This window comes from Marmota flaviventris, chromosome 18, assembly GCF_047511675.1.
Source record: "Marmota flaviventris isolate mMarFla1 chromosome 18, mMarFla1.hap1, whole genome shotgun sequence".
Taxonomy (NCBI): domain Eukaryota; kingdom Metazoa; phylum Chordata; class Mammalia; order Rodentia; family Sciuridae; genus Marmota; species Marmota flaviventris.
The window spans coordinates 6,315,772-6,330,802 of record NC_092515.1 but is presented as its reverse complement, the minus strand read 5'-3'; the positions used below and the strand labels follow the sequence as shown (position 1 = coordinate 6,330,802).

At 53.2% G+C, this 15,031-nt stretch overlaps 2 protein-coding genes across 5 annotated transcripts; both read left to right on the top strand.

Moving 5' to 3' along the window:
- The first annotated feature begins 1,877 nt into the window (after positions 1 to 1,877).
- Positions 1,878 to 12,493, top strand: Prmt1 (protein arginine methyltransferase 1). 4 transcript variants are annotated; one of them, XM_027920363.2, is made up of 11 exons: positions 1,891 to 1,982; positions 4,214 to 4,267; positions 4,819 to 4,920; positions 5,892 to 6,047; positions 6,191 to 6,254; positions 8,141 to 8,283; positions 8,952 to 9,039; positions 9,136 to 9,251; positions 10,083 to 10,233; positions 10,595 to 10,716; positions 12,185 to 12,493. In XM_027920363.2, exons 1-11 carry the CDS (start codon positions 1,947 to 1,949, stop codon positions 12,266 to 12,268), a joined length of 1,116 nt encoding a protein of 371 aa, XP_027776164.1. In that variant the 5' UTR covers positions 1,891 to 1,946; the 3' UTR covers positions 12,269 to 12,493. The 4 variants fall into 4 exon arrangements, with proteins under 4 accessions (XP_027776165.1, XP_027776164.1, XP_027776167.1 ...); XM_027920364.2 differs by lacking the exon at positions 4,214 to 4,267 and having other exon boundaries at positions 1,878 to 1,982; XM_027920366.2 differs by lacking the exons at positions 1,891 to 1,982; positions 4,214 to 4,267 and adding an exon at positions 4,483 to 4,573.
- A 59-nt stretch (positions 12,494 to 12,552) lies between these two features.
- On the top strand, positions 12,553 to 14,377 carry Adm5 (adrenomedullin 5 (putative)). The gene is made up of 3 exons (XM_071604146.1): positions 12,553 to 13,428; positions 13,621 to 13,754; positions 13,951 to 14,377. The coding sequence occupies exons 2-3, from the start codon at positions 13,687 to 13,689 to the stop codon at positions 14,201 to 14,203; spliced, it is 321 nt and encodes a 106-aa protein (XP_071460247.1). The 5' UTR covers positions 12,553 to 13,428; positions 13,621 to 13,686; the 3' UTR covers positions 14,204 to 14,377.
- Positions 14,378 to 15,031: the final 654 nt, after the last annotated feature.

Sequence of the window (15,031 nt, the reverse complement as noted above, 5' to 3'; positions counted from 1 at the left end):
GGTGATCACATGTGTTAGTTCAACTCTTCGAAGAATGTCCAGCACCCAGTAAGCACTCTCAGCATGAGCCATATTTATTGACCTTAGATAACAGAGCTTGTCTTGAAGGACAAGTTAGTTTCCCAAAGAAAAGGGGCCAATATATTGGTACAGATATATGTATGTGCTGTGGTCCCACAAAACGGGGTTGGTATCAGTAAGACAGCAGTGATTGGGGGATGTTTGAAGTCAAAAGAGGAAGGGGCCGCAAATACCCAGCTAAAGGGATGAAAATTTACCTGGGGGTGCTTGGGAGCTTCGGGAAGGTCTTGAGAAAAGGAGGGGTGGTGTCAGCTCTGGGGACATGAAGTTAGGTGGGGGAGACCAAAGGCAGAGAGGCTAGGTGGAGCCTGGTGATACAGGAGGGAGATAACCCACCAAATCAGGGGCAGGAGGGGCGGGGCTGGGAACTGAGAGATTGTAGGAAGTAATAGCCCACAGATCTGACTAAGTGGGGGTTGTTCCGATTTGGGGCAGGGAAGAAAAGCTGTGAGGGAAGTAACAGTGGAGGGATGTCAAAAAGCTACTAAAGAAGTCATTTTGAGCTGAGTAGGTGGCCCACACCTGTAATCCCAGTGGCTCAGGAGGCTGAGGCAGGAGAATTGCAGATTGAAAGATTAATTGTGGCAATTTACGGAAGCCCTAGGCAATTTAATGAGACCCTAAGCAACTCAACGAAGCTCTGTCTCAAAAACAAAAAATAATAAGAAGGACTGGGGTTGTGGCTCAGTGGTTATGCGTCTCTGGATTCAATCCTTGGTACCAAACAACAGTAACAACAAAGTCATATTGGAAATCTTAAAGTGCTAGGAGTTTTCCAGGAAGGAAGCATGCCAGGGAGTATAGCCTGTGCAGAGGCCTAGCTCAACAAAAAGGGCTCATTCTGGAACTGGACAAAAGTTTGAACTCAGGACACTGGTGCATAAGGAGACGTGAGAAGCAGGGTTCACGAAGTCAGCCTTTTAAGTCGTTTTCATTCAACTAGCACTTTTTTTCTGCGCATCGAGAAAAGCTTCCCGGAGAAGTGGGTGTCTGAACTGTACTCAGAGGTACAGGAGTTGACCAGACAAAGGGAGGTGGGTGTTCCCTGCAAGGGGAGGGTCTTGGCAAAGGCCAAGCGGCTAGAGAGGAGGTGATGGGTTTTAAAAACTTGGAAGGTAAGCGGTGGGCTTGGGTTTAATTGCATTGACATCTTATTCCCATTCCCGAAATGTTTTGGGGCACCTGACGAGGCCTCCCTCGCTTTTGGCCTTTCAGTACTTCATTTTTTCCCCCTAGGTGAATGTGCATAAGCGCCCTTGTTCTCCCTGGACTGCGAGGATCCGCCAAATGGACGATGAGTGACAGTTTCTTTGAGCCAATTGCTAGTACCTAAAGACCTCTCTTCCCTCCTGGTGAACCAATTGCCATGTTCTTCTTGAAGCCAGCAGCTAGGGGAGGGCTGGCCAAAGACTTCGTAACGTCACCTTTTGGTAAACCAATAGCAGTGCTCAAGAGGCGGGTCGTTTTGGCTACGGACAGTTCTGTTTCCAGACGTCCGCTCAGCGCGGAGCCCGCTGGGAAGCTTTGAGGCGGTGCTGCAGGGAGAAGGGGCGGGAGTTTCTGGTTACCTTTGCCCAACCACCAGAAGGGCTTCTTGAAATAGACAGGTAGTTTTGCCCATCCCAGTCCTCTTCAGGGGGCGGGGCTGTGAACGCTGAGCTGGGTGGGCCCCTGACCTTTGATGGGCATCTTCTTCAACGAATTGCTAGGCGGCATTTTCAGATGAGCCGCCTCCATTACCAATGAGACTTTCTGGCGGGGTTGCGGTGGGCGGGCCGTGGACCCTCCGGTATAAGGCGGTCCCGGGGGAGTGAGGAGAAAGGGGGGGGTCTCGGCGGCCGGAGGAGGAGTAGTTGCGGGTGAAGATGGCGGCAGCCGAGGCCGCGAACTGCATCATGGAGGTGAGTGCCTGGAGTACCGCTGGGGGCGGGAGAAGGCTTGGGGTCGGTGTTTTATGCCTGCGTTGTGGGGAAGGGGCCCTGAATCGGCGAATTGGGGCTGAAGGTCTCCAACCTTACTGAGCGGGCGCCGCATGCCCTAGATTCAGGGATATCGTTTGAGGTAGGGGGTTTCTTAGGTTTCAGGGGCTTCCAGCACCCTGCCGAACTTAGGGGATCCTTCCCCCTCCCACGTGGAGAAGGGCTGGGGGCGCTTCCGGCCGAGCCCCCACGTGGCCGCGGCGCGGTGGGTGGGGAGGGGGTGTGCCGATCCCGGTGGCCCGGCGGGCTCCACGTGCAGGACAAAGGCCCCGCCCCCGGTCGGGGGAGGGGCGCCAGAGGGGGGGCGAGAAGGAGGCTGCGACCCTCTATCTTAAGTCCCCAGTCCTCCCCATAGGGACCGGACTCTCACCTTGGACCAGAATTTATCTGGGGCCCTTCACGACGTAGGGAGTCTTTTGGGAGAGGCAGTGCTTCTCGACCCTCCGTAACCCCCTTCCTGGGTCTGGGGGCTTCTGCTGGGGCATCGGTCCATGTTTCATGTACCCTGCTGTGGGATGGAAGGAAGAAGAATTAGTCCCCCGCCCCTCCCCTTTTCTTTTCCTCGATTCTCCCCATTCTGGGGCTCTAGGAGCTGGGGGGGATGGGGCATGCCCCTGTGACCTCCCTTTGGGTGGTGGTGGGGCATCTAGACAGTGGAGATCCTTCCCGATAAGTGCCTTGCACCCCCTTGTGGCCATTTCTGAGTATGTGGGAGGGACATCTTTTTCATGGGGCGTGGCCCAAAGCCCACCTTCTGTTTGGAGCCCTCTCTGATGGGCAGAGGGAGGGAAGGAATTGTGGTGGGTTATAGACTGCAGGCTTTGCCTCCTCTTGGAGACCTTTCTCTCCCTGTGGCTTTTGTGAGGGTAGGACCTCCCACTTCCAAAATCCTGTGGGGGTCCTGAGCCTGGAACCTGAAATGGTTTCCAGTGAGGTTTGCTTCTTGTGCAGCCCTATGGGGGAGGGTCCAGTATTGTGTTTCAAGCCGTCTTGGGCCCGGTTGTAGGTTGTCTGATGGTGATATCGGTGGTATTGAGAAATGGGCCCCGGGGAGAAATCCCCTCAGCAGCCACTCTTCTTATAGGCTCCTTACTGGCTTGGGAGAATTGGAGAAGGGGCTTAGAGCTCCTAGGGTCATGGCCGGTGACTTGGCCTTTCTTGAAGTTTTAGTTGGTGGTCACATCCAAAAAGACATAATCCAATGGGATTTTGTCCTTCTACCCCTTACCTTGTAGCATTCTCTGGATGGGGAGGTCAGTTCTTGAGATACATGCCACATGCCAATGGGGGTAGCTCCCAGGGGTGGTCACTCTTTGAGTGCCCACCCATTCATTGTCCCCCCCACCCCCACCGGTCTAGAGGCCGTATGGATACAGGAAATATCCACACGGAAATATCCAGAGATTGATTTTTAATCTTAGCCCTACACCTGACTTCAGGGCCTGGAGTGGGTGTGTGAATGAAGGAGATGGGCTCTGATTTCCCAGGGCACATTCTGGAGCCCTGTCATTTCCCATTCCCTGGGATGCAGCCTTCCTAGGAGGGGGTAATGAGTGAGGAAACAGGTTCCAGCCGGCTTACTTTAGGCCTTCTGAATCTAAGGCAGGAGCCAGAGTCTGGGGTACCAGCTGTGGTGGGGGTGCCTAAGTACCACACCTCTTATCTCAGATAAGAGACTGGTTTGCAGAGGTGGCAGGGGCCCAGAGTGCATTCCCTGCCAGACCCCTCCCTCCAGCTATTCCTGGCACCCAGGATGGGGGTGTGTGTCAGGAAGTGTCACTTAATCTGGGGGGATTAGGTGATGAGGGGGGAGCGACAGCTGGCTGTGTCCATGTGCCTGGTTGTGCCAGTTCCTCTGGACTGGATGGTGGGGTACATGTTCAGCTGCCTGGCCAGAGAGGGGCAACATGGGGGTGGGCCGCCATCTCTCCAGCCACAGCTGGGATAGGAGACCCCCTTACTTCTCCTTCCACCTCTCCCATCCCTTCCTGAATACAGTCCTGCCTCTTAGCTTGCTCCCTCTGCCACCACTCCCCATGAAGGAAAAGCAAAATTGCAGGAAACCCACTGCCCTAAAGAGCCTGGTCCCCTGGCCCGGCCCTCTCCCAGCCACTCCCAGTAGCTAATCCTTTCTCCCTGTTACTCTCTCCTAGAATTTTGTAGCCACCTTGGCTAATGGGATGAGCCTCCAGCCGCCTCTTGAAGAAGTAAATATCCTTTTGTGAGACCCTTTCCCACCTCCACATAAATATACCTTGCCACACATCTGGCCTTTCCCAGAGGTCTAACCGTGATCCCTCTTGCTTCAAATCAATTTATTCCATGCCCACAAAACACTTAGTACAGACCCCTCCAGGTGCTTCCCAGCTGGCCCCCCCAATACTGTGGCTACTTCCTTAACTCCGTTTCCAGCCCCCCTTTGCCCTTCCCTGTGTCTGCCCCAGTTCTGCCTTCCCTTCCCCTCCCCAGCTGTGGGCTGAGCTAGAAACGGGGGCAGAGAGTCTGGAGAGATGGTAGGCGTGGCTGAGGTATTGGGGTACTCCCCTGGATGGTGCTCTGGGGTGGGTCCTAGAAGTGGAAAATGGGGTTGTTAGGTTTGGGGGTTCCTGGGGAGGAAAAATGGCAGGCGGGGGCTGTAGGGTTGTCCTGGTATGACTGGGGATTCTATATTACTCTTCGGGGAAAAGCAGGGACCCAGAGGTTTAAGAGGCTGTGGTGAGCCCAGATTTGACCCATGCTCCCATCTGCCCTCTCCCAGGTTTCCTGTGGTCAGGCAGAAAGCAGTGAGAAGCCCAATGCTGAGGATATGACGTCCAAAGACTACTACTTTGACTCATACGCCCACTTTGGCATCCACGAGGTGAGTGTGGACTGCTCCTAAGGCTGAGGAATCTTTAGGGGGTTTTGGGGAGGGGTAGAAGTTAATTTTTCATGCATGCACACTCCCTCCCTTGGCATCCTGCCATCCCTCTACCCCTCTACTGCGCCTGCGAGGCCCACAACACGGGTCTCGCCCAGCCGTTGCCTTGGAGACCTAGGTTAGCCAGGCTCTCTGCAGGCCGCTTTCCAGCAGCTGGGATGGGAATGCGCATGCGTATGGAGACCTCACCTGGAGGTCAGGGCCTTCGGGCCTCTGCCGCCCTCTAGTGACTTAGCAGTGGAGCTGTGCCCCAACTGCTCCTGCCCTGCCGGTTTCTAGTCCCTTTCCTTTGAGACTGAAGTTCTCAAATACAGCTGAGGTGGCATTCTAAGGAATGCCCATTCCCTTCTGCAGCCTTTTGTAAAATTTATAGCTGGGGACTAAGTGTATAGTTCAGTGGTAGAGTGCTTCCCTAGCATGTATGAGGCCCTGGGTTCCATACCCAGCACTGCAAAAAATAAGTAAAATTGTATTAAAATATACTTAACATAAAATTATTGCTTTTTAAGCATACAGTTTTACTGAGGAGGTTTTTTTATATATATATTTATTTTTTAGATGTAGCTGGACATCCAGTATCTGTTGATTTCATTTTTATGTGGTGTTGAGGATCAAACCCAAGGCCTCACACATGCTAGGTGAGCGCTCTACCACTGAGCCACAACCCCAGCCCTACTGAGGAATTTTGAAAGCTTTGGATCACTGGGGCTTAGGTGACAATGCTAGAATCTGGGAGTTTTCTCCATTATGTCTGATTTTACAAGTAGAGAAACAGGTGCATAGAAGGGAAATGATTTTTTCAAGAGGTCTAAGGTCTGGTTCTGTGTACTTGTCAGTGTGTTGGAGGCCAGGGCACTGTTTTCCAACTGTGGATGTGGACTTCTTAACAACTTTATATCCCCCATCCCCAGGAGATGCTGAAAGATGAGGTACGCACCCTCACATACCGCAACTCCATGTTTCACAACCGGCACCTCTTCAAGGACAAGGTGGTCCTGGATGTGGGCTCAGGCACAGGAATCCTCTGCATGTTTGCTGCCAAAGCCGGAGCCCGAAAGGTCATTGGGGTGAGTCTTCTAGGTCACTGGGTGGGACTGGATCTGGGGGATGGAGAGGGGTGCCCATGGGAGTTCAGGGACTGGATGGAGGGGGATGGGGACCAAGGATGGGACTGGGGGGGTCTCACCCTCCCTTCTTCCTGGGCCTTCAGATCGAGTGTTCCAGTATCTCTGATTATGCTGTGAAGATCGTCAAAGCCAACAAGTTAGACCATGGTGAGCCCAGGAAGAGAATGGGTTTGTGGGGATGGAGTGGGAGATTTCAGCTTCCCCATGGCCCTCAGGAAAGAAGTGGGAGATGATGGCTATTCCTTACCTGTAGTTTTCTTGGCTCCCAGCAGCCTGAGAATCTGTTTCAAAGTTGCAAGGTTGAGGCTTCTTTCTTGAGTTTGTTATTTTTTTGTTTTTTATTTGTTTGGGGTTGGGGGATACTGAGGAACAAACCCAGAGGCAGTTTACCACTGAACCACATCCCAGCCCTTTTTATATTTTTGAGACAGAGTCTAGCTAAGTTGCTGAGGCTGGCCTTGAACTAGGATTCCTCCTGCTTCAGCCTCCCAAGTTGCTGAGGTTACACACATGCACTCTTTGTCTGGCTCTAGCACTTCATTCTTAAAATTAGGGCAGAAAGTGATTTCTAAATAGAGTCATGGGGCCCACGGTGAGAAATCTCCCTTGTGCCCCTCAGTTGTCTCTGAGTTTATTAATGCTTCCTTCCAGAGAACTCTACACTTATAAGCAGATATTCATATGAATGCTTTTGCATTTACCTGCATAGTATTTACACAAATAGCATTTCCCACTCCAGTACTGGGAATTAAACTCAGGAGTGTTTTACCACTGAGCTACACACCAGCCCTTTTTATTTATTTTGAGATAGGGTCTTGCTGAGGCTGGTCTTGAACTTCAAATCTTTCTGCCTCAGCCTTCCAAGTAAGTGGGATGACAGGCACATACCACCATTCCTTGCCACAAATAGCATTTCATACAAGTCTGTTCCTTTTTGGGGGTTTGCGTGTGTGTTTTTCCTGCTTATTGTGTAGTTTAACATATCTTCTAAGGATGTTGAGCATTTCTTTATGACAGCTACTCAGCTACTCTTATCCACATGTATCTCAGTTGTTGTTGTGGGTTTTTTTTTTTTAATATTTATTTTTTAGGTGTAGATGGACACAACACAATACCTTTATTTTTATGTGGTGCTGAGAATCAAACCCGGGTTCCGCCCAAGCTAGGCGAGTGTGCTCTACTGCTGAGCCACAATCCCAGCCCCCTCAGTTTTTTTTAATCAGTCTCTTATGGGCATTTAAGCCTCTCTGAACATTTTTTGCCCCTCAGCACATACTGTTGTTTCACACCCAAACTAGTATTTGTGGAGAATCAGTTTATAAAAGTAGAATTCTTGGGTTAAAATATGAGTTAGTGTGTTGGATTGACACTGCCAAATGCCTTGGCGTTCCTACCAGCAGAGACACGGGGTGGGGACATGAGAAGATGGTAGGTTTTCCAGATGTGTAGCCTTCTGGGAACTGGAGTGATGGGTTGTTTTGTTTTGTTTTGTTTGTAGTATTGAAGATTGAACCCAGGGTTGGCACATGCTAGGCAAGCATTCTGCCATGAGCTACATCACAGCTCTTGGGGGTTTTTTTTTGAGGTGGGGGTGGTTAAGAGACTATTGTAATGCACCCATTAGTGCCTATCACTAGCTTGTAAGTATTCTTCCATTTAAGGCAAGTCCCCACTGATCACTGATTCCTTACTTGATATCCAGGGCATATAAAATTTTTATTCCTGCCTCAAAAGTGTCCAGAGTGAGTGTTTGGGTTGTAACTCAGTGGTAGAGTATTTATTTAGCATGTGCAAGGGCCTGGATTCAGCAATGCAAAATAAAAGAACAAAAAATTCAGAGTAATATATGAATTTGAATATAGTTAAGATGCTGTGGTTCTGCTAAGGTTTTTGAAGATTTCCCAAGCTAGCCCCCAGCCCTTTGTCTTGAAGGCAAGGGCTGCCCCAGTGGGGTCCCAGGCTCTAGACCTCTGGGGGGAGGGGCATAGGCTGGCCTCCCTGGGGTTCATTGTGGTCACCTCTTTACCCTGCAGTGGTAACCATCATCAAGGGGAAGGTGGAAGAGGTGGAGTTGCCTGTGGAAAAGGTGGACATCATCATTAGCGAGTGGATGGGCTATTGCCTCTTCTACGAGTCCATGCTCAACACTGTGCTCTACGCCCGTGACAAGTGGCTGGTGAGGCCCATGTGGGGCTGGGAGATGCAGGTCCTACAGGCTGGTGTCCAGGGAGAAAATCCAAACCACGCAAGTCTTTCCAATAGAGGATTGCATACAAGGGTTGATTGCATATCTGTTGGAAAGCACAAAATAGGTGTGACAATGACAGGGAGGAAAGAGCATCAGGACAAAGTTAGTATTCAGAAGAAACCATCCCAGGCAAAGCAGGAGAGGAGACTAAAGGAAGATTGGGAGGGAGCCCTATAAATCTGGGGAGAAGAGCATTCTGGGCAGAGGGAACAGCTGCTGCAAAGGTCCTGGGGCAAGAGTGTGCTCGACATGTAGAATAGAGGGCAGAGAGCAGAAGAAGCTGAGATTGGAGGAGAGGGGTGGGAGGGTGGTACGTATCTTACAGAGCCTTTTTGGGTCCCCATGAGAGTTTGCTTTTCCTCTTGGAGGGTCTGGGAGGGTTCTGAGGATTGCTTGGGTGCTCTGGGCACCCTCTTATGACCCTATCAGAATAACCTCGGGATGAGGGTGGCAGTGAGGGCAACTGAGGAGTCCAGGTGGGAGGTGACAGGGGCTCAGAGCAGGGTGGGAGCACAGGGTGGGCGGAGACACTAAAAGAGGAGGGTCTGGGGCAACGCACAGCCCCCACCCTTCATGCTTACTCCACCCCTCTGCAGGCTCCTGATGGTCTTATCTTCCCAGACCGGGCCACATTATATGTGACAGCCATCGAGGACCGACAGTACAAAGACTACAAGATCCACTGTGAGCTCGGGGCCAAGGAGCTGGTGGGGTGGGTCGGGTGAGGCCTAGGGCCTGGACTTCCGCGCGCTCACCCTTTTTCCCCACCTGCCTTCCCAGGGTGGGAGAACGTGTATGGCTTTGACATGTCCTGCATCAAAGATGTGGCCATCAAGGAGCCCCTAGTGGATGTGGTGGACCCTAAGCAGCTGGTCACCAATGCCTGCCTCATAAAGGTAGGGGGGTGTCTCCCAGCGTTGAAACCAAAGAAGGGGCCATCACCTGGCCATCAGCCTGGGATCTCTGAGCCTGTCTGACCTGTCCACCAAGGTGGTGCTAGAGGCTCAGAGAAGCCACTTCATCTGTTAAAAATTTTTGAGCCCTGCTATGTGAGCCAGGCAGATGCCGGGGGCCTCAAACAGCACTGCACTGCAGGCCATCCCTCCCTAGGCAGCTAGAACACAGCACATGGGGAACACGGGAAGCTCAGGGCCATGAGTGAGCTGAGACCGCACAGTGAACCAGAGAGGAAATATCAGGATTGCACTGGACATGATGCAGGCAGAGCCAGTGGCAGGAGGGGCTGACGTAGACTAGGAGGATGTTTATTAAAGGATCAAGGCAGGGACTCCACCAGCCAATCCCTGAGAACAATGGGACTCTCAGAGTGTCCTAAGCAGGGGTTTGATGTGATTAGATGGTCACTGTCTTCAAAGGGTTGTATGGGCCGTGGCAGAGTGAGGGCAAAAGCAGTGGGCCAGTAAGGAGGCTGCCACAGCTGAGGGGTGGCGGCGTCTGGGCAGGTGGTGTCAAGGGGATGTGTGGGTTATGGGCAGAGTTGGAGTCTGGATGTGGGAGAGAAAGGGGCGAGGAATCTGATAGATGCTCCAAGTTTTGTGTTTGGCTGCTGGATTGGATGGTGGGGAACAGGAACAGGCAGGATGAGCAATGAGTGCACCGAGACCAGAGTCTACCTAGGAAGACCAGTGGGGGCTAAAAGGATCCCAAGGCGCGGCCCCAGGGGCACAGCGCTGAGCAGGCTGGAGCTCACAGGGCCTATCACACAGGAGGTGGACATCTACACCGTGAAGGTGGAAGACCTGACCTTCACCTCCCCCTTCTGCCTGCAAGTGAAGCGGAACGACTATGTGCACGCCCTGGTGGCCTACTTCAACATCGAGTTCACCCGCTGCCACAAGAGGACCGGCTTCTCCACTAGTGAGAGCCCATGGTGGCGGGGGCAGGCGGGTGGTCCCCAGCCAGCCTTGAGGTGTATGTTGATAGAAGTGTGCAGAGGGAACCCTTAGCCCCCATTCCAATGCTGGCTCTGCCACCCAGTGGCCATGTGGCTTAGGAGTGACCTGGGTGCTATGTCCCCCTTTCCTTATCCACAAAATACAGACAACAGTCCCTGTATCCAAGGTTTGGTGGGGATAAAGTGGTTCCTGGCCAGTGCTGACCAGTTAGCATGCAGTTTTCTGTCACGGGGTGTGTGTTCAAGCAGGGGCCAAGGCTCAAGGATGGGAACAGGCAACAGGCCAAGGCTGGCCACATGTGGCTGACCCACCTCCGCCCCCAGGCCCTGAGTCCCCGTATACGCACTGGAAGCAGACGGTGTTCTACATGGAGGACTACCTTACGGTGAAGACGGGAGAGGAGATCTTCGGCACCATTGGCATGAGGCCCAATGCCAAGAACAATGTGAGGCTTGCGGGAGCTGCTGGGGGCGGGTCCCTATGCCCCTGAGCCCATCTCTATAAAGCCAGGTCCTGGTGACCGAGTCTTGATCAGGTTGAGGCCCCCGTTCTTGAAAAGGGAGACATTGATATTGTACACCCCAGATGGAGGCCCTCTGTCAAGCTGGGTGTGGGGTCAAAGTGGCCTGAGGTAGAGCTGCCAGTGGTCACCATTGAGGTGTGGGGTACAAGAGAGAAGATTTGGGGTTTTTCTTTCTCCCTTTTTCCTTCTGAGCATATGGCAAGATGGAGCCATCAACTGAGACTTGGGGCTGGGGACAGGTGTAGGGCACCATTGGGAAGGCCCAGCATGGCCATTCTGAAGCTGGAAGATGCCAAGTGGGTGGGAGGATGAAGGTTCTAGAATTTGGAGATGGAAGAGTGGTCAGGGCTGGATGTGTCCATCCAGGGCTATAGTGCATGAGGCTGGGAGCTCCTATGGTAGTGACAGTGATCTGGGAGCAGTCCAAGGTCACACCACTTTGTAAGTCAATAATGTAAAGCAGCCGGGCTCCCTGGGGAGGTTAGGTGCTGCCCTTCATCCCCCAGAAGATGCATGTCACAGTGTGAAGACAATTTTGGTTGTCACTAGAGAAGTGGCATCTCATGGGTAGAGACCAGGGATGTAGCTGAGAATCCCACAGTATTTGGGACAGTCCTCACAACAAATCTGGCCCTAAATTGCAGTGGTGCCCAGATGGAGAACCAAGATTAAAGTGATGGATACACAAAGAGAAGAGTCATTTGGACTATTGGTGACTTTGTCCCAGCCTTGCCAGACAAGCCAGCTGGGGGTGGGTGGGGCCTTCCAGGAAGCTTGGGGGAAGGGAAAGTGGTGGCAGTGGTTGGAACCATCAGGTTTTCTGGAGGGCCTGGTGCAATGGCGGGTGCCTGTAATCCAGCCTCTCTGGAGGCTGAGGCAGGAGGATCACGAGTTCAAAGCCAGCCTCAGCAATTTATCGAGGCCCTAAGCAGTGAGACCCTGTCTTTAAATAAAATATACAGAAGAGCTGGGGATGTGGCTCAATGGTTAAGTGCCTCTGGGTTCCAAAGAAAAAAAAGTTTAGCTGGAGGATGGGGGCTTAAATTCTCCTCATTAAAAAGAAGGAAAAAAATAACTTGCTGATGGGATTGGACGGGTGGGGGAAAGTGTGATTCAGGAGACCGGCAGTTTCTAAGCTCTGGCAGATTTGACTGGGAACTTTGTGGGCTTGGAGATGTCATGTGGAGCTGTCACTTGAGTTGGGACACATGTTGGAGTTGGGACTCAGTTGGAGTCACTTGCACGGAAGTGGGCTAAAAGGATCCCATAAGGAGGGTACACAAGACAGCCTGCTCTGAGGACTGGGGACAGGAATGTGCCAGGTCTGCATCCTGCACCTCATAGTTGGGCTCTACCTGCCCTGCCCCTCACAGCCTCCCTCTCCCCACAGCGTGACCTGGACTTCACCATTGACCTGGACTTCAAAGGCCAGCTGTGTGAGCTGTCCTGCTCCACCGACTACCGGATGCGCTGAGGCGACACTCGGCTTTCTCCTGCCCTCGCCGGGCCGGCCCTGCACAGGCCCAGGGGCTGCGGCGTTCTTAGGCGGTTTTGGGGTCCCCCTTCTCTCCCTCCCTCCTGCAGAAGGGGGTTTTAGGGGCCTGGGCTGGGGGGATGGGGAGGGCACATCGTGACTGTGTTTTTTCATAACTTATGTTTTTATATGGTTGCATTTACGCCAATAAATCCTCAGCTGGGACCTGTTGTGGTGTCCTGGGCAGAGTGGGTTGGGGTTCTCTTCACAGGTGCTGAGGTGGCAGCCTGAGCAGCTGAGAGGACTGAGACTTGATGCCTGGGACTCTGCCCCCATCCTCTTGTCTCTAGGCTAGAAGCTCCTGTCTCTTGGGCTCTCTGCCCTCCAGAGTTCTAGGGTCTGTGTCCCAACTCTTCTCTGTTGTCTCTTGGGGCTGGCACTGGGCAGGGCTTCTGTTCTAGTTTTGCTGGGCTGAGGGTGGGGTTGGATTCCCAGCACAGCTGGGCCCTTAGGCTTCCCAGAACCCTGCCCCACCCTCTCAGCACCACATTGTCACTCCGGCTGTTTTTTCCTGTCCAGGACCCTCCAAGGCCAGGCCAGGCAGGGTTGACTGGAAACAAGTGGGCCCCGTCTTCTCCACCTGGGTAAACTGAGTCAAGAGGGCAGTGGGGGGGTGTTCCTTGGCAGGGGATGTGCCCCTTCTTCCTTCACCAACTCTGCTTGGAGCTTGGGTTTGGGGAGTTGCTCTCCACGGAGGTCGCTGGCAGGACTTACCCAGTTAACAGAGATGGAACTTCCTTCTCATAGCTCCGCATTTTGCCTCACTGTGGTGGTGGACTCTACACCAGCCCTTCCACTGCATGTCATTCAGAGTAGCTCTCCCCACCCCTGCTGTCCACCCCACCTGGATGGCCAGGGCATTTTAACAATTTCTACCGCCCTGGCTACACGTGCTTAGGTGCAGCAGGTGCCCCAGACCTGCAGATACGGCCCCTCTTACACCTTAGTCCTTTTCCCGGGTTATGCCAGGGCCAGACGCCCCTTTTCCACTTGTCCCACTTTGCTGGTCTTCTGCACTTCCGCCCAGATTCTAGGATCCTCCTTGAAGGTGATGAGAGTGAAGTCGATTCCCATCCGCCTCCGTTTGTCACTATTTGCAGGTGTCAGCTGCCCCGCCCCACTTTCCCACTTAGGGGGTCTAAGGAGCGTAGCATGGCTCTGCACACTCAGGGGTCAGGGTGGAGTCCTGCCCCTCTAGCGCGGGGTGCCACTTGGCTTTAGTCTTCTCTGGGAAGTGGGGACCCGCCCTGATTTCACACTCTACAGTGGGCGCTCAGGGTTTATCCGGGAAGGGGCCTCCACGGTACCCCGCCCGCTTAATCCACAGTTTACCAGACTTTGACCTGCTCCCCACCGCGATGACCGCCCACATCCTCATGCTGTTGCTCCTCACCTCTGCTCTAGGGGACTCGGCCTCCGCAGGCAGGTGAGAAAGGCCAGTAGCGGGAGGGAAGGAGACCACGAGGGGTGTGCGCCCTCTTCCAGTTGGCTTTCCTCTTCCGCGGGCTGGGTAGGCGATCTGTAAGCGCGCCCCGCTTACTCTCGGAGTTGTGGGTGCCCCTCTGCACACCATTTCTGAAGTGGGTTCTGCTTGAGCCCGCTCTTCTACGCTCCCTCCCCAGGCGGCTCTGGCACCTGGTACCCCAGCACCGCGGCCGCCTCTGCTCCCTGGGCACATGTCAGACGCACCGCCTGCCGGAGATTATATACTGGCTGCGCTCTGCCTCCACCAAGGAGTCCTCGGGGAAGGCTGGCCGCAAGCCCCAGGACCCGCATAGCTATGGGCGCCGCCGGCGCGAGGCAGGAGCCCTGCTTCATCCCCAGGACCCAGGCCGGCAGCAAGGGGGCCAGGACAGTGCCCAGCTTATGGGGTGACCTCAGCACTTCTCTGCTCCTGCCCTGGCTTCAGTGTGTCCGCCTGTGTAGGAAGGCTACTATCCCCAAGTTTCTTCTCCCCTTGGGGTCGTCTTCCCCAGCCTCTCTCCAGACTGCGACTGGGCTGTACCCAGAACCAGCCTGGACAGAACACTAACGTCCAGAGCTTAATAAACCAAAGAGTTTCATGTTTGTCTTTGCTTGTCTGTGCCCATTTTATCCTCTCAATCTGGGACGGGTTTCTAATACTCTATGTTCCTTTTCCCTAACGGAAGTCCCTCATACTGTGTAACTTGAATCCAATCCGCTGTAGTGCCTTCTTTGTGCCAAATCAACCCATACATCTCTTCGTGGTTGTGTGGGTAGTTTTGGTGGACCCACCCGACCCCAAGCATCTCCTCCCTCTTATCACGCTGTACCCCGAGGTGGGTTGAAAGTTCTAAGCCAAGCCTCGTCTTCGAAGAGAAAGCAAAGTAAAACTCCTAGTCCATAGGACCAAGTTTAAGAATCCCAGGCTCCGAGCAAAAAAGCCGAATAAAGAAGGCCAAACTGGGGCTGGGATGTAGCTCAGTGGCAAAGCGTCTGCCTTGCATTCGCAAAGCCCTGGGTTCGACCCCCAGTTCCAAAAAAAAGACAAAAAAAAAAAAAAAAAAAAAAAGAACCCCACCAAAAAAAAAATAAGATAAAAAAAAAAAGAAGGCCAAACTGGCGAATCAGGCTCGGCAGAAGGAAATTGAGGCCTGGGTCCCCAACGGAGGAAGGGGATTGGACCTTATTTTTTGAAGGGGGCGGAGATAGAACGCGGAGGGAGTGGAACGGGGCGGGGAT